At 33.4% G+C, this 21355-nt stretch overlaps 1 protein-coding gene across 4 annotated transcripts in view; it reads left to right on the forward strand.

Annotated features, from left to right (window-relative positions):
- YTHDC1 (YTH N6-methyladenosine RNA binding protein C1) overlaps window positions 1–20161 on the forward strand; it is a 32559-nt gene extending 12398 nt beyond the window's left edge. Inside the window, exons 5-17 of one of the 4 annotated variants that reach the window (XM_047719437.1) lie at window positions 3573–3662; window positions 4130–4183; window positions 4745–4839; window positions 6310–6418; window positions 6501–6618; window positions 9790–9874; window positions 10906–11072; window positions 13557–13639; window positions 14908–14944; window positions 15017–15080; window positions 15187–15249; window positions 16945–17079; window positions 19142–20161. In XM_047719437.1, the coding sequence (XP_047575393.1) occupies window positions 3573–3662; window positions 4130–4183; window positions 4745–4839; window positions 6310–6418; window positions 6501–6618; window positions 9790–9874; window positions 10906–11072; window positions 13557–13639; window positions 14908–14944; window positions 15017–15080; window positions 15187–15249; window positions 16945–17079; window positions 19142–19366 (1325 nt within the window). In that variant the 3' untranslated portion in view covers window positions 19367–20161. The remainder of the gene's footprint in view (window positions 1–3572; window positions 3663–4129; window positions 4184–4744; window positions 4840–6309; window positions 6419–6500; window positions 6619–9789; window positions 9875–10905; window positions 11073–13556; window positions 13640–14907; window positions 14945–15016; window positions 15081–15186; window positions 15250–16944; window positions 17080–19141) is intronic. The other 3 variants (XM_047719439.1, XM_047719440.1, XM_047719441.1) reach the window with 3 other exon arrangements.
- The last annotated feature ends 1194 nt before the right edge of the window (window positions 20162–21355 follow it).

Raw genomic sequence — 21355 nt, forward strand, 5'->3', positions numbered from 1 at the left:
AGTTCTAGTTTGAGCTTTCAGAGAGGATTTTAAAAGGGGTTAAAGAGCTAAAATGAGTAGATGAGTAGTTGAGTTTGATAAAAAAAACTTCGTGGAATCTTTTTTTTTTTTTAAGATTTTATTTATTAGAAATTAAGAGAGAGCACAAACAGGGTGGGAGCAGAGGGAGAGGGTGAAAGAGAAGCAGACCTCCCCTTGAGCAGAGAGCTTGATGGGGGGTCTCAGTCCCAGGACCCTGGGATCATGACCCAGTCCTAAAGTAGAGGCTTAATCGACTGAGCTATCCAGGCACCCCAAACTTTGTGGAATCTTTAATTGTACTTTCCCATCATACTTTTTGCAAACTGATGGGATTGTATATCTTTTATAATTATAGTAATGGATAAAGAACAAAAAGTGCATTTACAATATGAATGAAGGTTTACTTACTGTGATGAATGTGTTAAATATCCACGGGGTAGGGGAAATTCTATTTTAGGAAATCTTCTTTTTGGTATCTGTGTTAGGAACAATATTTTTTATTTGTCTTATTTAAGTCAAGAGAGTTTTATTTAAATGGATAGGACTTAAAATCTACATTTTTAACAAGCTTTTAGGTGGTGCTGATACTGTAGCAAGGTACTTGATAATACTTCCTATTTTTATGGAGAAGACATATCAGATTAAATGGTAGCCAATAGTTTCATGAACCTATACATCAAAACTGTTTATTGGAGAATTTATTATTTCAAAGAGATACCTGGAATTCTTACTTTGCTTATTAAAGGAAACTGGATTATCCTTGGAAGATCCCTTATGTGGAACATGTTTATTGTGCAGGAAGTTACTATTTTTAATCATGGAGTAGTTTTTCATAAAAATGTGTGAAAGAAAAATGGGGGTGGATTTGGAACTACTCCTTAATTAGGAGATATCTGTTTTTTTTTAAAGATTCGTCTGAGAGAGAGCACGAGCATGTGAGGGTAGGTAAGGGGTAGAGGGAGAGTCTCTAGCAGACACTCTGCTGGGTGTAGAGCACAGTTCAGGGCTAGATCTCATGACCCTGAGATCATGACCTGAGCTGAATGCTTAACTGAGCCATCCATTTAGTAACCCCAGGAGATGCCTGTTTTTAAACAGAAGGGATCACAGTTTACTTTCTGTGTTAATGAATTTTTTAGTTTCTAGTTTATTTTACCTCTTTTATTATCTTCAGAATTTTCAGTAACTTATTTATAAAAGTGCAACACTTTGGTGGTCATTAAAAGTTTATGTTAGATGACTTTCATTGTTCTTTTGAGCTAAGAATCGTAGTTAGGAGAGGAGATCATAAACTTAAGGGCAGTAAGAGTTACTTATTAAAACATGAAAAAATCCTTGGAGATTTCTAATGGTGTTTATTTTAAAAGTTGAAGTTTTCTCTTAAAAAAACAACAACAGTTGGACAGGATCTTAACTTTGCTTTTTTTTTTTCCTCTCATGTTAGTGAGAGATCTTTAGTACTTTATAAAATATTCGTAATTATCAGCAGAAGGTGTATTATTAGTGATCAGCTCATAATGCTTAGACTCCTACGTGTTCCAAGAGAAAAAATGATAGACATGCTAGAATTTTTAAATAAAGAATTTAACAAGGTTGTATTTTTAATCTTGGTGAATGTCATACTCATTGATTCACTGGACTGTATTTCTGTGGAGTGCTAGGCACTATATAAGAACATGTAGTCAGTGAACAAAATACAAGTATGAGAAAGAGATACAGGATTTGACAAAACCTGTTTCTTATCTGAAGTCTTATAGTTGACCCTGAGGGAGAGAATTGTTGAAACTTTTCAAAGTTCAGGGGTGCCTGGGTGGCTCAGTCGGTTAAGTGTCTGCCTTCAGCTCAGGTCATGATCTCGGGGTCCTGGGGTTGAGCCCTATGTCCAGCTCCCTGTTTGGCAGGGAGTCTGCTTCTTCTCCCTCAGTGATCTCTCTTGCTCTTGCTCTCTGAAATAAATAAACAAAATCTTAAAAAAAACAAAAAAACCAAAAAGCTTTTGAAAGTTCAAGTATCAGTCAAAGCAAGTGAGCCTGGAAATAAATGCTTTTCTGGAAATATGTTATACTTGGTTTTTTTGAGATACCATGATGTCCTCATGACTGCTAGCTTTAAATGGGCTTGGCTTTGTAATTGTGCCAGTACGTGCTTCCCTGCTCTTCTCTTTCAGTCCTGTGTTAGGAAAACCGGCGTCACTTACAAGCTCTGCTTAGGTCTTTTTGGAGAAACAGCAGTACATAATAAAGGGGAAGATGTTTAAAAAAAAAAAAAAAAAAAGGAAAAGGAACTTAAGAATGTCCTTGGAATTTTCCATCTTCAAACTAGTTAAACCTGGAATCCCCCTTCAGGAATAGTAGGAAAATGCCTTTTCTATTTGCTCAGTAAGAAAAGAACTCAGGGCTTACACTTTCAAGCTAGAGGACTTGCATTTGAAACTAAGTTCTGCCATCCAGGAAATGTGGGACCCTGGCCAAGTTGCCTAACCACTCCTCTTTTCTGTAAATGAGAATAATGGCTTTAAGTATTTCATGAGCTTGTAATGAGGATTAGGGAGATAATTTAGCTGAATCTTTTTAAATAGGTAACTGTTTATAGTCATAATAGAAAATTGTATGCAAGATCTTTTTTTCAGCTTTCTGCCATTTTTATAAAAATGTGTGCATTTTGTTTCCATATTTATTTCTTCTTGTAGCTGAAAAGTAAAAGAACTAACAGTGGTATGATTAAAATGCCAATAAATAGAGACAGGAGAGCCTGATTCCATTTTAGGTGTTTGTTTATATGCTTATAAAGTTCCAAATTAAGCTTGAAATTGTTCTTAAATAAACAGGTAATGCAAACCTCTTCTGTCTACTAAAGATTCTCAGCTTCTTAGTTGAAATACATAGGCTATAAATACATAGGCTATCAGTAACATTTTAGGAATAAATTTTAAATTCAATTTGCAAAGAACAACAGGAATCCAAGAGGGAAATGATCATGAAGAATGGAATTGAAGACACAAAAGCAAGCAGTGGCAACCAGAAAAGGAATCACTAATGTATTATTTATTTATTTATTTTTTTACAGTTGAAAAGCTTTGGGTTCTGGGGTTTGTCAGACATCTAAGAATCAGAGTTGGAATTGTATTGAAGAATTATAGTAATGAAGAATGATAGTATACTTTTTAGAGAGAGGACTTAGAACAGTGGTACCTGGTACATAGAAAGAGACATAGTATATTTGACTGAGATAAAAGTTGTGTTTACTTTGCAGATTTTTTCCCCTTGGAAAACTTTATTCAACACTACCTTTATGTGTAGGATAAGTAGTTCTCAGTTATGGCCATGTGTTTTTAATTTGATTGAAGTTGGTGGGAGAAGCAACATGTTTCTGTTTTTTGAACAGTGTCTTTAAAATGGAACACCTCCTGAGGAAACTAAGGGGTCAGGAGAGAGATTAGCAATGACTAGTACTTAGTGATTGTGCAAAACCCAGGCACATGATGTATTTTTATTCGAGTACCTGTACCTATATTGTAATGTTTTAAAAAATCTTGTTTGAATTCCTTTTAGATGAGAAAAAGAAGGAAAGGAAGAGAGCTAGAGGCATCTCTCCGATTGTTTTTGATAGAAGTGGAAGCTCTGCATCAGAGTCATATGCAGGTATCCTCATTTTACTTTTATTTGTGATCATATCTGACTGATTCTAATGTAACTTGCTATAGAAAGTGTGGAGGCTGTAGTTTAGTGTGAACTTGTTGATGTTCATTAGTATTGATTTTTGGCATGTTCAGTGTAATAATTCTAGAGGAAACTAAGCTTTTTCTTATTATTTTAATCCTGTTCTGTTACTGCTTAAGTGGAATTTCACTTTTTTTTTCTTGGAAGATGATGATTCAGTGACTAGTTTTCTGAGTGGGAAACTGTTCAAATATACGTATTTTTAAAAAATCCAAACAACCCCCAAAATGAAACACTCGTACACATTGAGAAGTATTTTTTTTGTGTGTGTGGGTGCGCCAGGAAGAATAATTTGTCTTGAATGAGAACTTTATGTGACAAGACTGTAGAAATTTTGTCTTATCTCTATTAAAGCTCAATCTGAACAAATGTACTTTGGCTAAATACAGGTTCAGAAAAGAAGCATGAGAAATTATCATCTTCCGTTCGTGCTGTCCGAAAAGGTATCATTTAAATTTGAAATTGTTTTCATTGCATGCTGCATAAAGTCATTATTTTGCCTTATTAGTTCTCCATTAATGGTTGGTTTTAATGTAGTAATGTTCTGATATATTACATGAAGAAAATAATTAATAAGGTAGTCTTACAAAGAGACAGCTCCATATTTACTTAATTCCATATCTTTTAGAACAATAGCAAACGTTTCAGGGTATTTTATGGTTTTGGACGCAGTGGATGGTATATATATATATTTAATAGCATAATGGTCTGTTAAAATGAGTAATCTGGTAAAAGATATCTATAAAATTTGTAGCTCTTTTCATACTTAAATATGGATCTGATATATCGGAACATCACTAGGTTTAACTTCTTGCAGAGTGCTGGTGTCTTTTCTTAGCTTTGCTCTATTATGTGTTGTGGCTTAGCTTTCCAGGTCGAATGGGTGATGATGAATTCTAAAAGTTTAGCTGGGTTGTGGAGGGCTAATTTCAGTACAGCTTACACCTCTGTAATAATGGCCTCCAGTTAATCAGTTTGGATTTTATTTTATTTTTTTTTTCCAGATCAAACCAGTAAACTCAAATATGTCCTACAGGATGCAAGATTTTTTCTCATAAAGAGTAACAACCATGAGAATGTGTCTCTTGCCAAAGCTAAGGTATTAGCATCAGTTCTGTTGAAACTATCCCAATCTTGAAAATTTTAAATGGGAAGGTGGACTTTGATTATCTTGAGTAGTGTACTCTGATTTTCATTAAAGCTTTAAAGATCCATAGTCCAGTCGCCATTTAGGGTCTGCTTTGTGGCTGGTTAGGCAACCTAATAGTAATTTGAGTGTTTTAAAGATGATTTTAGAAGTCAAAATATGTGATACTGAAGAATATGTTTTTTTATACTTTGTACCGTAAAAGAGTGTTTCTTTTGATTTTTATGTTTCTGTATTCAGTTGCTAACTTACTGTACTAACACTTCTTTAAATGTCTCTGTAATTAACCATTTTTTGCTTTATATTGATGCTGGTTTTACACCTTGAGATCTTGAGAAGAAATCATTCTTTTACGGAGAGTTTCTTTTATTTTTAGCAGTAACATCACTTGAATTTAGAAGAAAAAGAGTTAGCTTAAAGGCCCACCCAAGGATTTACAAAAATGATATGTCCCGTTGCTGTAGGATCTTGTAAGATACTAATTTTCTGTTTGTTTTGCTACAAAAATACATCTGTTATACCATTTAAAAATTTTCTTTTCTTGGTTTAAGATGAGTCATTAGAGCTTCTATTGATCTTTAGAAAGTCAATTTTTCTAACCATATTTTTTGTCACTGTTCGTATCTTAATATTTCTCACGTTAATGATTACCCATCACACTTTATAAATGGAAGCTATATGCCAAGTAGCTATGTAGTGGAAGTTTATTTTGTTCCTCTGCTAGAGTGAGTTTAGGCAGAAGTAATTAAGCACTTAGTATGAGTGAGATCATTTGTATGAGCAGATTGAACTGAATTAGAGCTTCTGCCTTACTTTACCATGCTGTTTTTTCTAATCTTTTCACAAACAGGTAATAGATTAAAATGCTTTACAGATTAATAACTTTGTTCTGCCTCTATATACAACACATTTCTCTTTAGTCAAACTATTAATGCATAAAAATTTGAACTTAAATAGAAAAAAATTGCTAGGAACTGGGCAAATTCTTCACTGATGGATTTAATACAGTATTTTAATTATTTTGGTTAAGCAGGTTTTTAAGGAGAAAAATGTACATATTATAATTCACCTTTAAACGACATGTATTTACCACAGTAAATAGTTGTGTTATTACAATAATTGTAGGTGATTGTTTCTATTATGTAGAATTCTGGCCCATAAGATTTGATATCCTCCCCCACCCCATGGTGTTACTAGTTGCTTTAATGATTTTGTTAAGGTTGGGATTTTCTCCATATTTTTCCTGAGTTTTCAGTAAATTGGTACATTATTTTGACAGTTGTTAAATAAGACCTTTCTTCATTATAGCTTACTTGAATTTAAAGTATAACGGTTGTCAGTAGCCTTGGTCTTTTGCAAATATAATTGCAAAGATGAAAGATTTGCATTAATTTCTGTCTGATCTCTGTGTCATTTGTGTAGGGTGTTTGGTCCACGCTGCCTGTAAATGAGAAGAAATTAAATGCTGCATTCAGATCTGCAAGGAGTGTTATATTAATATTTTCTGTCAGAGAGAGTGGAAAATTTCAAGGTAAGAATAAAAATAATTTGAATATATAAAAATATATTTAAATCAGCATCTATATTTTAATGTTGTGATTTTATTCCCTTAGGATTTGCAAGACTTTCTTCAGAATCGCATCATGGAGGATCTCCTATACATTGGGTGCTGCCAGCAGGAATGAATGCTAAAATGTTGGGAGGAGTTTTTAAAATTGACTGGATTTGCAGGTAAATTACACATTAATGGAGATAATAAAATTTGCCCTTGTTTTAAATGGGGTAGTAGTTGGGAGTAATGTTAAAACTCCACAGTTGTTTAGTTTTAATCTATTCTTTGTGATTATTATTCTTTTTTTGGCTTCGTTCGTCGGCTGATGCAAAAGCCGACGCAAAAAACTTTAGCAGTGTTAAAGTGAAAATACATCAATATGTCTTATTCACTGTCTTCATAAATACAGGATGTAAAGGGCAAAGGTTTATTCAGTTAAGAGCTTTATGTATTTCAATTGTTCTCTGTATTAGTAATACAGTAAGTAATTAGTTTATGAATTAGACAATTGCTTGAAATGTTACCTGGATCTATATGATTTTAGTGACTTAATATGTCATTTAGTAGCTGGAATAGGAAATTAGTAGTCACTCTTTAACTTGGCTAACATTTTGGAGGTGACTAAGTTGTGAACAAGTGTTTCTTGAAGTTAGCAAGTCATGTTTAGTTGGTATTATGTTTTGAAGATATAATTAAGTATGTTTATTAGAAAAATAGACTCGTTTTGAGCACTGGGTTATTATCACTATTTTTATGTTCTTACTGAATGATTGTGCGTTGTTAAAAAATGATTAAGGAAGTAAATTTAGATGATAAAAACTTTATTAACACTTCATGAAATGGTCAGTGTCCTGTGGAGAACTACAGAATGGGGCAGAAGGCAGGAAGCTTTTATAGGATAAAGAATAAAGAACAAGAAAGAGCCACATAGAAAATGGTTGGATAGGGCTATGTTGTCAACCTTGTTTGGGATGAGAAAGCCCGAATTGAGGTGGCTTTGTGTTTGGGGATTGGCAGACTGGATATACTGCATTTGTGGTCAAACCGAGCACTTGGATACAGAAGTTAAATCTAAGCTTCAGCTTGCTAACATGGCACCTTGGGCACAAACAGTTACATCCTGGCAAGTTATTTTAACATAAAAAGGTAATTATTTGAGTGAGTTTTATATGACATGCACACATCTATTGCCTATAAAATTAATTTCAGTTAAAAAAATTTACCCAAAACAGACCGTATGTATCTTTTTCTTTAAGTTAAAGTGAACTTAGGTGTTAGATTTTGATAGAAATGGAGGAATTGAATAAGAGTAATGAGAATGAAAAGTGCCGTTCATGTTCTGGAAGGCAAACTAACAGAAGGAAGAGCATGGAAACACAAACGGGCTGAGGAGGTATTTATGAAGCAGATAATAAAGAGAACAAAAGACAAAAATGAACAGTAATTTTGGCCAGCCTAAGCAGTTAAACTTTTTATTTATGGGACAGTGAAGGACTCTGAAGTTACATGGGCAACAGTATAGTTAAAATTAGTGCATTAGGTTGATTGTTGGTGCTGTAGCAAAAGCTGTCTGCATGAAAATATATCATTATTCCTCATTCCATCAGTTTCTATATTCTAATTTCTAATATATTCTAATTTCTATAGGGAAAAATTAGAAGCAGTCTAAATTCTTCCATATAGAAAATCAAGTAAATTATGGTTTGTCACTTAAATGTAGTATGCAGAAGTAATTATCTATGTAACAACATGGAAAAACGTAACAAAGTGTGTATTATGTTGGAAGGCAGTGTTAGGGTAGTGAGACTGTAGGTGATACTCCCTTACTCCCATTGCATCCAGGGATTTTAAATATAAATTTATGCTTGTTTAGAAATTAAGGTTGTAATTAAGTTATACTTAAATTATAATCAAATTAAAATTATAATATTTAAAAATCTGGAGGCACTTCATAGAGAAAACAGGCGCTTACTATTTCTTAGCAGATAGATTGACTTATTTATTTATTTGGATGACTAGAACTGTAAAGGCCCAAGAAGTTTGTTAGTTTATGGTTTTATGGTTAGAAAGGTTGGTGTTACTGGAAAATGTTTGGAAATGATGATGTCCTAGTATTAGGAGACAAAATAATTACTTAGTTTTAAACTTGTTGCAGCATATTTTGTTTTGACCGTTACTTGTTCTGTTAACCTTCATTTCCAAATTCTTAATAAGGAAATTTGTTTATTTCAGAAGATGAGCTTAATTTGTTCATATATTATTGTCTTCCTGTTCTTCATTGACTTATTGGCTATTTTACTAACTTCACTTCATGCACATATAAATAAAACCTTATCAGATGCTGTTAATTTGATTATTCCTTGACAGTTAATAGGTATTTATTATAAATAGTGTTTGCATTCAGCATTTTGCTAGGTTGATAAAGAATATAAAAATATAGGATATCTTTTTTATGTTGGTGAGACCATTTTGCCCTGTGGCATAGAGTTTAGAGCCAGGTTTAAATTAAATAGGTACTGTATCATATTGTAAGTGAGGGGCATAATTAATGTGTGCAGATAGATGAATTCATAAGTAAATACTCATATTGTCAAGAGCCATTCCATGGGTGGTAGGGAATATGGCCTTATTGAAAGGGGGAGACATGGGGTGCCTGGGTATTTCAGTCAGTTAAGCATCTGCCTTTGGCTCAGGTCATGATCTCTGGGTCCTAGGATCCAGCATGAATCAGGCTTCCTTCTCAGCAGTATGTCTGCTTCTCCCTCTGTTTCTCCTCCATCCCCACCCCCCCATCCCCAGTCCTGGTCGAACTCTCTCTCTCAAATAAATAAAAGATTTATTTAAAAAAGGGGGGTGACATTTGAATCTGGGAGAGCAGCACTGAACCAAGGATGGAGGATACTATTTTTAATTTGGTATTAACTGTCTGATTAAGTTCAGCTCTTTGTTGATTAGATAATAAAAATTTTTTTTGAGTACTCAGAAGCTAGAGATAACTAAACATTTTATATATTGCTTTGCAATATATATGAAATGTAGGTAGTGATACTCTTGTTTATAAGCTGAGGAAACTCGGGCTCAGAGAAAAGTTAAGGGAGAGCTGAGATTTAAACCTAAACTGTCTTAGTTTCTGAGCTCATGTTCTTAAATACAGTATTTACTTTTTTTTGAGGACACTGGAATGTGGAAAGAACACATCTCTAAAGAGGCATTCTGGAGAATAAGTGCTACTAGTCTAAGTGATTCTTTAAATTTCAGTCACGTTTAAATCAAGATTAATTGCTGAAGTATAGTATATAGTCCCTAAAAGTTTTTGCAAAAGAATATAATTGACATTACTTTGTATTTAGGCGTGAATTACCCTTCACTAAGTCAGCTCATCTCACCAATCCTTGGAATGAACATAAACCAGTAAAGATTGGACGTGATGGACAGGTTTGTTGTTTTAATTGATTATTTAAAACACACACTTAATCAGTCCTTTTAGATATTTTTATTGAAGGACATTTCTAAGCCATTTTTGAAGGAATTCATGGGATAGATTAAGGGAGAATATTTGGAATTCATGATAACTGTAATTTTGACTGTTTAGTAAGACCTCCATAAATGTTGAAAGACAGGCATCTTTATGTGATATTTTCATTAAATACCAGTTGAAACCCTTTTTGAAGAGAAATTCTGGTCCTGACTTTTAATTGTTTTTCATTATATTATTACTATATTTTGTATAATTTTTGAAATGCCATTAGAACATCTTCATTGAAGTTTTCTGACTAGAAGGAAGCTGTATGAAAAGTATGTGTACCTAGGTTTTCAAGTCTACAAATGAAATTAAAAGTGTGGTGGTTTAAAATAAACCAAAATCTTCGACTCATAGATTCTACTCATAGTAGAATATGTTTCTCTTCATAGTGTCTACATGTAACTCTGACAAGAAGTAGTGTGCTTTCATTGCTCATAAATGAACTGTTGGTAGTTGAAAGTAAAAACTCATTTTAAAAAGTCCATACATTAGTATCTCTTTGTAGTTAATCTAATATATTTTAGTGTATGTAGCAGTTCTTAATTATCAAAGTTGTTGGCACACACTAACATGTTTTTCCTCCACTGTGTTAAGGTAGATAATCCTGTCCTGATATTTTTGTATTTTGCACAAAGAGATATTCCTTTATTTGTAGAGGACAATTGTCACAGAATTTTAAGCAACTGCATAGGTATATTAAACTTTGGAGATTCTACAGTTTTAGTTTTTACCCTTATATAAGTACATGGAATACTTTAGAAAGGTGTCGTCCCCCCCCTGCCCCAAACCTTTCAAGGAAGTTTTTGGAATCCTGTATAGTTATCAGCCTTGAGAAGGAAGTCTCCCAAGTCAGTCTGTTTTTGTTCTTGTCCTTCAGGAAAACACAAGTCTGTTGAAAGTTTCTCCTGTTTTCTTCTTGTAAATTACTACTTTCCTATTCTAGGAAATTGAACTTGAATGTGGAACCCAGCTTTGTCTTCTATTTCCCCCCGATGAAAGTATTGACTTGTATCAGGTCATTCATAAAATGCGTCACAAGAGAAGAATGCATTCTCAGCCCCGATCAAGAGGACGTCCATCCCGTCGAGAACCAGTCCGGGATGTGGGAAGGTTAGAAACGTTCTTTGGACTGATAATAGGCACATGTATCAGAATAACATGATGGAGGAATGTGATTCGTCAAAAGTTTGTCCTGCGGTAAAGAAGAAAGAGAAATCCTCAAATCAAGCTGCATGGACTAGTTTGTGGCTTCATTGAGGATTTCACATGGTCACCTTGGTCTCAGTCATTTTTCAAGAGGAAAATGGGGATCTTTCCTTATGCAGAAAAAATTATTTGCTAAAGAGTGATAACCAGTTTAAATTAGATATATTCTGATTATACAATGTATACAATTGAAATGAGGTAGGCCTTTGTTGCTCAGAACAGGCTAGAAAGGAGGAAGAGGAGGAAGTCTTTATTTGCAAAAATTGTTAATATTTTGTAAAAAGCCTTTTCTTTCAGGTGTGTCTCTGGATAAGCCTTATCAGATATGGGACTTTTATAAAGGATCACTAATGTTTTTTCAGAAGATGACGCCTCATTTAGAGGATAAAATGTTTTAAGTTATTTTGATATTCAAGAGGAGCATTATTGGGACTGTTTCAAATTTTACCATCGTGATGTGTTAACCCCATTGCCAAATATTCTCTAACATGTACCCAGTGAATTCACACATCTTGCTGAGCTTCTGAAAACAATAGGTTCTTTCCAAAGGGGATCAAGTGGCCCTGGGAGACCCGGCAACAAACCGAAAAGAAGGGCTGTTGCTGTGTCTGTTTACAACTTTCCAGATGCTGGCAGTACCTGTGGACTTAAAGTGTTTTTTAGAGGATCGCCATGGTTATTGATCACTACTTTATGAACTAAGCAGCATTTTCCAGGAAAAGGGGGTTTAACTTGTTACAGAATTGGAGAAGTCTTTGCAAAGGACTGGTTTAAGCCCTTCCACCCAGCACCTTTCCCTGTGTAGATTTGCATACAGCTAAACCTAAAATATTCTGCTAAAGACTGTTGGATGTATGGTTGATGGGATGAAACGTTTGGTTAAGTTTCCTTTTGGTGGAAACATCCTGTGGTAGGTACAGATAATCCAACAAGAGTCCCCATTTCTTTGAGCTTAAAAAGGACACTGTCGAGTAGGTAGGAGGAAACCTGGCAGAGCCCCCTTATTTTTGGCCTTAAAGGACTGAACACCAAGATGTCTTTTGAAGTTTTAAGCTAAGAGGTTTCCAGTGCAATACAATATATACAAGTGAAGTTTTTACCTCAGTTTTGCAATGGACTGCAAACTATACTTATTACACCACTACACCTTCTCTCAAGCCTGCCAGGGCCTCCATATATGTATGTGGCTTACAGCTTAAAGTCAGTAGTTGGACTACTGTATGAACTGTTACTATCATGTTTTATACCGGTCGTAAATGCACTCCCCAAACTACAGGAAAGCGGTATGTTTATTTTTTAAACCAGCTTTTAATTTTCTTAGTATTATTTATTGTAGATGCAACTGTTTTTATTTTGTTGGGGGGTTTGGGGTTACTGCACTTTGCAGTTTGAGTGAACTTGTGTTGGAAAAGTTAATGAAAGCAGTTGATAAAGAAGTAGCTGGAAAACTAGTGATGCCAGGTTATTATAGAATTTTTATTTGGCATTAAGGATAAACTGTTTATTACCAAAAAACTTGGAATTTTTGTTTTTATTTTGTGTAGTTCTTTATCAAATGCTAAATAAAATGAAGTGTATTTATGATGTATTACATTAACCATTGAGATTTATGGGAGACCGTAAAGAGCAGCCCTCTGTAGACAGTAAAATTTCACTTTCTAAAGAATATATTTTGAAATTGTTTTATGAACTTTGTTAAAACTGCCCCATTACCTTCCAGTTTTATTTTAAGGCATTGTCTCTAGAAAAAATTCCCTTAATTCTAAATGTTATTAACTAGAAATTAGTTTTTCACAGTATTAAGATTTTCAAAACTTTCCTGTAAAGTCACTATAAGTATCAGATTTTCTGTATGATCATGTGAAAAACATAATTTTGTGCAAAGCAAAAGGAAATAAGAATTCTTTATTTTGTTTAGACTTCTAAAATGATACTAATAATTTTGAATATATAGATTTTAGAGTTACCTGTTGTTTGTAATGATGATAGTTTTTTTTTAATTTCCTTGTTTTTTCACCTGAATGGAGACTTTATTTGGGAAAGTATTTTGTTAAACTGGATATTTACATTAGTTTGAGGGCCGCTCATTTACTTTTGTTTAGAATACTAAAATTTGATTTACATGTTTTGAACAGACTGTTTCCAAGTTTTTCATCATAGTAGGAGGATTATAGAGAATATTTGTTTCCAGCAATACTTTCAAGAATTGATTTATAATAATTAGAGGAATTAAAGTTTAGAAATTTTAAAATTTGTTCACTAGAAATTAGGATGTTATTTTAAAGGAAATAATGGGCTATTCTTTGTACTTCTGTCAGAAACTCTTGCATTGCTGTTTGTTGTCCCAGCAGTTTTTGGTTTAATTTCTAATGTGTCTAATTTGTGTAGGCGTCGTCCAGAAGATTATGATATTCATAACAGCAGAAAGAAACCAAGGATTGACTATGCCCCTGAGTTTCACCAGAGACCAGGTTAATATTTTATAATCCTGCAGATATTTGACTTAAAATTATGAAACAACAACAACAGCAGCAGCAACAACAACAAAACATTTATTGTAATCCTGTAGTTCTAAAAGTGAGAAAACTTTAGGACATGACTACTTAAGCCATAGGAGATTATCAGTAGTTGTCACTTAAATTCTACTTTGTGAAGGCTACCTAATCTATTTTAGTGTGACTCATTATCATAATCTGTTAATTACCCAGTGTTGCTAATTTATAATTATTTCACGAGTGGAAACTGCACAAATGTTTTAACATTAAAAGTGGTTAGGGAAAGCAGTGATTTTACACTTTATTCTTTTTATTTCCTGTTATACTTAGTATCTTATGTGGTAAATAGCTTTAATTAGACACTGAAGTTATACTATATTTTTCTAAATAAAAATCTTTGACATCATGTTTTTAGAGAGGAATGAGAAATACTTGTTTTGTAATCTACACAGCAGCTTTTCAGCTAGTCGTTCCCTTACCAGAATTAAAAAAGGTGAACCGTATTTAAGAGAAGATACTTATTTAATAACAGTAATACACATAAAAATTAGGCAATTTGAAAATTGGTGTTAGTGAGCATTATAGCATTTTTACATAACCAGTGGCTTGATAAACCTCATTCTTATCCAAAATGGAATATTCTGGAGAGTGAAATTAGTTTTTCCACAGTAACATGGCCACGCAAATATTTTCACATTTTAATTTGCTGAGTCTTTATTAAAGAAGGGGAGAAAGGATATTTCTTTTTTCACTAAGATTCTTCACTTAAAATGTATAATCTTCATTTTTGTGACTTTTGCAGTTCTGGTTTTCTCCCCCTTAAGTTTGCATTTTTTAAAACTATCTGGTTGACTTAGCAAAACTTGTGTATACCTAAGATGGAAGGTAAACATTTGTTTTAAGGAAGTCCTCTTACAGTGTCCTCAAAGATAATTCCTCTGCCCTTACTTTCCTTATGGTGCAGAATGAAGAAATTTTCTATCTAGCGAGAATTGGGGTGTGGATTTAGAAGATTCATATGAAAACCTCTCTAGCAGTTTATAATTCTGTGATATCAGTAAGTTATTTAGTTACTTCCTAGATTATCATGTAATCTGAGAAGAAAATCTGAAAATGGAATAATACAATAATAGCATCACTGTATTTCATGGGAAGAATTGAAATGAGTGGTAAGGAAGGTTTAATTATAATGCCATAATAAAAAATATAAATTTGATTTACTAAAATGCTTGATGTTTGAACAGGGTATTTAAAGGATCCACGATACCAGGAAGTAGACAGGTAAGTTGGGTTCACTCTTGCTTAGTTCTAAATTACATTCTTGGAACTAGTTTATGAATTACCTGAATTTAGTTTCACAAATCTTATTCCCAACAGACGATTTTCAGGAGTTCGCCGAGATGTGTTTTTAAATGGAGTAAGTATTTTATTTTACGTATTTAATGTTTGTAAAACCAGGATCTGATTTACTTTTTAGTTCTGGATTTAATTTTTATTATTGACATTAATATTTTTCATTTTAGTCCTACAATGATTATGTGAGGGAATTTCATAACATGGGACCACCACCACCTTGGCAAGGAATGGTTTGTATTCTTTTTCTGCAAATTATTTAATTTCATTCACAGTTCCATATATTTTGAATGCTTATTTGAAATGTGGTTGTTACAGTTACCCATTAAGAGACTTAAAATATATATCTTTAGTGATAAATATTTGGACTTTTTTTAAAACTAAAGATTAATGAATGATTTGTGTTGTTTCAAGTTTATTAAGTGTTAGGGTTTTTTATTGTAGTGGTTAGTATTGCAAACTGCCTGGGTTCAAATGTTTTCCCTTCTCAACTCAGTGACCTTGGACAAGTTTCATAATATGTTTCTTAGTTTTTTCTTATCTGTAAAACTCAGTGGGGATTTGTTCATTCTTTGGCTCATCGAATAATATTTAGTGCCCATTCTGTGCAAGGCACTCTGCTTTAGGCTGGGTTGGTGAATGAAACGGATATTGTGTCTGTCTTTGTATGGTTTGAAATTTAATGAATATAAGTGTTGACCTCATGGGAGTGTTGAGAAGATAATTTACAAAATACATGTTAAGTTTAGCATAGTGCTTGATCCCAATACTCAGTAAATTGTTTCTATAAAATAAGAAAGAACCCCTGAGGTCTTTACACTTTCATACCCTGGGTGGCGCAGTCAATTAGGCGTCTGATTGTTGGCTTCTGCTCAGGTGGTGGTCTCTATCTAGGTCATGGATCTAGCCCCATGTCAGGCTCCATGCTCAGCATGGAGTCTGCTTGGGATTCTCTCTCCCTCTGCCCCTCCTACTTTTGCTCTCTGTTTCTAAAATAAATAAATCTTTAAAAGAAAAAAAAAAAAGGTTAATTAAATCCTGTGCATAATTTTTTTTCCTGTGCACAATTTTTAGTTTTTCTTCTTTCTGTAAGAAAACTGGATCTTCTTAATATCTTTGAAGGTATTGAGGATAACTGAAACATTTAATTCCTGAGAAATAAAAAATTGGGGAATGTAAGTAGTTCTTATTGTTTATGTTTTTTTTTTTTCTTTCTTTTTTTTCTTTAAATGCTGCCTGTAATGTGGCCTCTTCATCTGACTTACTTCACTTAAGGTACTGTATGCAGATAGATGAATTGCTTTCCTTTAGATTCTGGGAAATTTTTAAAAAGAATATTATCTTGGTGCTAACTAGGAAAGTAATCTTCGATTTGCCCTTAACTCATTTTATAATGGCATTTAAAAATTTAGTAGGTCCTGGAGATTTTTTTTTAAGGGTAGATGTTTGTATAGTGGTTAAGATGATTGATTCTAGAGCTGGATGCCAGATGTCCCAACTCCACCTTTTTACTAGCAGTGATTTTAAGCAAGTTACTTAACCAGTTGGCTTAGTTTCCTTTTTTGTAAACTAGAATAACCAATACCTATCTCATTGGGTTGATGCGAGAATTAAATAAGATGTTTAAAGTGCTTAGGACAGTGCCTAGCTTGGTGTAAGCACTGTATACTGATTTGTTCTCTTGGTATTTAAATGATATGGTATGAAAGTGTAAGCATGTTAAATCTTAATAGATGTATAATTAGTTTGTTACATGTTTTCAGCAAGCACATAAAGAGGGTCTTTTGAAGAACCTTAATGTCAAAGTAAATGGATCATACGGATTATTAAATTGTTTGGGATTGGTAGTTTGTATAAGGAAATTCTAAGAATGGTTTATTTGCAAAGATATTTGGTAGATGTTTATGGAAGTGGTTTTCTTTTTTTAGGCTCCTTATCCTGGAATGGAACAACCTCCACATCATCCTTACTATCAGCACCATGCTCCACCTCCTCAAGCTCATCCCCCTTACTCAGGACATCACCCAGTACCACATGAAGCAAGATACAGAGATAAGCGAGTAGTAAGTGCACGAGAAGGCTCAAGTGTGAGGGAACTATTTTGAATTCTGCTGATAATTTAAATGGTTGCTAGATTATGTTGAGTGGTAGACTGTTTCATATTCTTACTGACTGCTGTTTTGAAGTAATTCACAACTTTTAATTAAAAATGGGTAATCCCTTTGGATTATTTAAATAGACTTTTCTTTTCACTGATTAAGGAGATTGCTCAAGTTGTGGCAACTTCTCTTTGTAACTCTTGGTTAATATCAGAGATATCATATAGTAGGATATTTTCTTTTGTACAAGAGTCTTCAATTATAACTAATTATTATTGCAAATAAGTATTTCTAAGCTTTCTGTATATTTGGACTCCATTTTCACAGGATAGATGTTTGTATATTAAGTTAACAGGTTATCTCTAGGTCAGTTAGTTACTTGTTTCTCTGCCAAATTTTGTTGGTTCACCTCATCTGATTCTTAAGACAGTGCTAACAAATGACAGATGTTAAGAGAGACAGATGAGTAATTGTCCTTTAGTAATTATTGGTTCTAATAATTTAGTATGGTTGATTTGGAAAGCTTTTTTGATCAAAACAGGGTGAATTAAAGGCAGTCTCTAGTTAGAGATGTCTGGGTTTTCATTAGACTAGTTAGATAGAGATTGTTATATTAAGTGATTGATACTCACTTTTTATCCCCTAATAGTACTTGTGTCTTTTAAAACTGAAATTACCTCCTTGTACTTTTTATTGCAGTTCCTTTGTGTATAAATTTGATAGTCTTAGAAAGGTAGTTTGGTTGTTAAAGTAGGATGTACAGTCTGGAAATTCCCGACCTCCTCCCCGCCACCATATGTGACACAATGAATTTTTTGGCAGGGCCAAATAAACATTCTTTATCTTCCCACTTTGTTGAAGAGCATGCATATTTGAGAGTAGGCCAGAGTAGCCCAGCCTATCTTTGAGATACTTTTATTTATTATTCTCATAAAGATACTAATTCTTCAAAATTAAATCATTATGATCTTTAATATTCAGTGAAACAATTTGAGAATCCTAATTGACTAACAGACTTTTTTTTTTTCAGTCACACAGGAAGAGATACACAGTCTATGTATGATAAATTAATCTTAGTTGTCTAGATGGGTTGTGGTATTTTTAAAAATGCCTTTTATAAATGATTACATAATTTTCAAAATAGGAATTTTTCCTAAGATTCTTTTGTGAAAGGATACTTGCCCTTTTTATGTAATTTTTTGGTTAGTGTACGTATTTTATGCTAATATTCATGTATTCATTGTAAGAGGTAAGGTGGAATTGTGTTTTTGAACCTTAAATTCTGAATATTTGAGCTGACTTGAAAAAAGACCGAGTTTAGTAAGTAAAAGTGAGTTGAGAATAAGAGTAGAAAGCCAGAGCAGGGATCAAGCTTACGAGTAGCTATAGTGACAACTTGGACCTCACTTAGTTGCTCATCTTACCCTCTCTTGTCCTCCTCAGCCTTTTATGTATCATTAGATCTGTGTGGAGTAGTCTTCGCAGTCTTACTAAAGTACTTATTTTCTTAAAATTACGTCCTATTTCAAAAGTTGTCATTAGCATTGCTTCAGTTTGAAAGAATATCGGAATATAAGAATTCCTGATTTTACCATAAGAGGGCAGAGTTGGTTCAGGTTAATTTGTAGAATCAAAGAAGGGAAAAAAGTAGGGTTCACCTGTTGCAGAAAAACATTGATGATAAGTAGCACGGTAGGCTTCAGGCTTGTATCCATGTTGGCTGATAGTCATCGCTAGTGATTACTTTGGCCTAAATCTTATTAAAAAGATTGGATGGAAAAGTCATTGAAGTTCTATAGCAGACTGCACGAATTGAGTTCCAATAGATTTGAATAATTTCTGTTGTAGGTGTCTAGTAAGACATCAAAATCCTTTTTCTAAGCAGTGTCAAAATTGCATTTTGTGAATTAAGGCATTGGTGCATTTTTCTAGATATTTTCTCTACAGTAATTAGAGTATAGGGACTCATAAGTGCCTTTTTTTTTTTTTTTAAAACATACCTAACCAATTTTTTAACCTTTTCTAGCATGATTATGACATGAGGGTGGATGATTTCCTTCGTCGCACACAAGCGGTTGTCAGTGGTCGGAGAAGTAGACCCCGTGAAAGAGATCGGGAGCGAGAGCGAGACCGCCCTAGAGATAATAGAAGAGACAGAGAACGAGATAGAGGACGTGATAGAGAAAGAGAAAGAGAGCGATTATGTGACCGGGACAGAGACCGAGGGGAGAGAGGTCGATATAGAAGATAATGCGCTTTTGGAAGCACTGATTGTTTAAAGATAAAAAAAAATCTTGTATTTTTTTTTTTTTTTTTAATTTTGTGTGTGTTTACAAGTAGTAAATTTATTTTCAGCGGTCTACTTAAAGTTCATTGTGTAGAAGGGATTATTATATCCCTCTTTGTTCCAAGCATGCAGTATAATAAGAACTGGAAAAACTCAAATCCTCCAAAAATGCACAGTTGACAGTTTGAGTTGACACTTTTATTGGAGCAGAATGGAACAGTCCAAGAATGTAGATATTGATTCATTCTCCGTAAATGTTCATCTGCTTATAGTGTGTTCATCCTAGAGTTATTTTTTTGTTTATTTGTTTTCTTTTTTTCGGATCTTGATTGATGACTGCCATGATATTTTGCTTTGATGTGTTTCTAAATGTAGTTGCACACGGTTCAGTAAAAATGCTGCTATCAAGTATGCAAATATTGAAGTATGATGGTTTGACAGTATGGCAGTATTGTAGCAGCCTCTTTGTTTCTCCCTTTCCCTCTTTTTTTAATCTTAAAAAGTCACTTTTTATTTTTCTTCAGTCTTCAATGATGAGAGCAATATTAAGAAGACATTGCTATCTAATTTTTAATCTTTTTAAATAAAAAATTCCTATGTTCAGTAGCATGGTTGATGCTGTCGTTTAGCCTTCCCCTCCAAACTGTATACATTGGCTTGGAATGTTCACAACTTGCGTGTGTGGCAGCGGAAGATAATTCCCATATTCTACATTGCTACTGTTTTGTATAAAATAAATTGGTAAAGATTGACACTTAACCTGTTGTACTTCATTCTTGTCTGGATGTAAGTTTGTTTTCTTACGCATTCATGGACATAAAATAACGCTTTGTTTTAGGAACTGTAGGAACCCTGGTTGCCCTTCACCTTTTTTTGCATATTTTAGCAGAAGTGATTGACCTAGGCCAGTTATGTTAAAAGCTTAGTTCTGTTTCTAATGTAAGAACTAATGGTACTTGCTGTGATTATGTTGATATTTGGTTAAGTATTTATTCTTCTGATAACATTCTTGGATATACTCTGGTGACAGGATTATTTCCTTATTTCAGGCTTTCTGTTGTTTTCATCTTTGATAAGTGAACGACTTTAAAGATGTTTTTCTATTTTACTTTTAAAATCTACTTCTAAATTAACCTCTTACAGATAACATCGTTTAAGTTAACCATCAATCTTTCCCAGTGGTAACAAGCTATATAAAATAAATGGCCACACAAGAATATAGTTTATGAATATAGTTTACAGAAGACTTTCTTGCATTTTAGTTTCTTGAGTTATACCTGAAATTTTGGCTTTTAATAAGTTGAATATTTAAACATTTGGGATATTTAAATATATGACCCCCTTGTAGTCTGTACCAAATCACGATTGCAATTTTATATTTAATCTGTGTTGGTCTGAAAAGAGGAATGCATGAACTTCACTCCGGAAAGATACTTAAAACTATCCGTTTACTGCTTTTATATTCTCCCTGGCATTTAGAATATTTTTTCTCTGTATTCATAATTAATAGTTTTATTTACCTATTGCAAAAATTAAGCCTGAGGATATATTTTATGTGTGCAGTATGGTAGAGAAGAGAGAACATTTAGCTGGCTGTTACGAAACCTGGGTTCTAGTTGCGTCATTGCCTTCAGTTAGACTGAAAACAGTTGGCGATTTAGGGGAAGTCCCTTAAGTGACACTTGTATTTATCAGTAAGTTACAGTTAATATAATAGCTAAGGGTTTTTTTTTTTTCCTTGCCTTTTAAACTGAAAATTTCTAAGATACAGAGGAATCAATAAAAATGTTATTTTAAGAAATAACCAGTTACACAAAATTAGGTAATATTAAAGTAATTTTTCTGAAATAATCCTAAGAAATTGTAAGTCGTATTTAACAGTCTGCAGAGGTACTTTGTGCTTCATCTTCCTGTAACAGCCCACTTCCTGTTTTTATAGATGAGGAGATAGAC

This window comes from Lutra lutra, chromosome 2 (assembly GCF_902655055.1).
Source record: "Lutra lutra chromosome 2, mLutLut1.2, whole genome shotgun sequence".
In the NCBI taxonomy this organism is placed as follows: domain Eukaryota; kingdom Metazoa; phylum Chordata; class Mammalia; order Carnivora; family Mustelidae; genus Lutra; species Lutra lutra.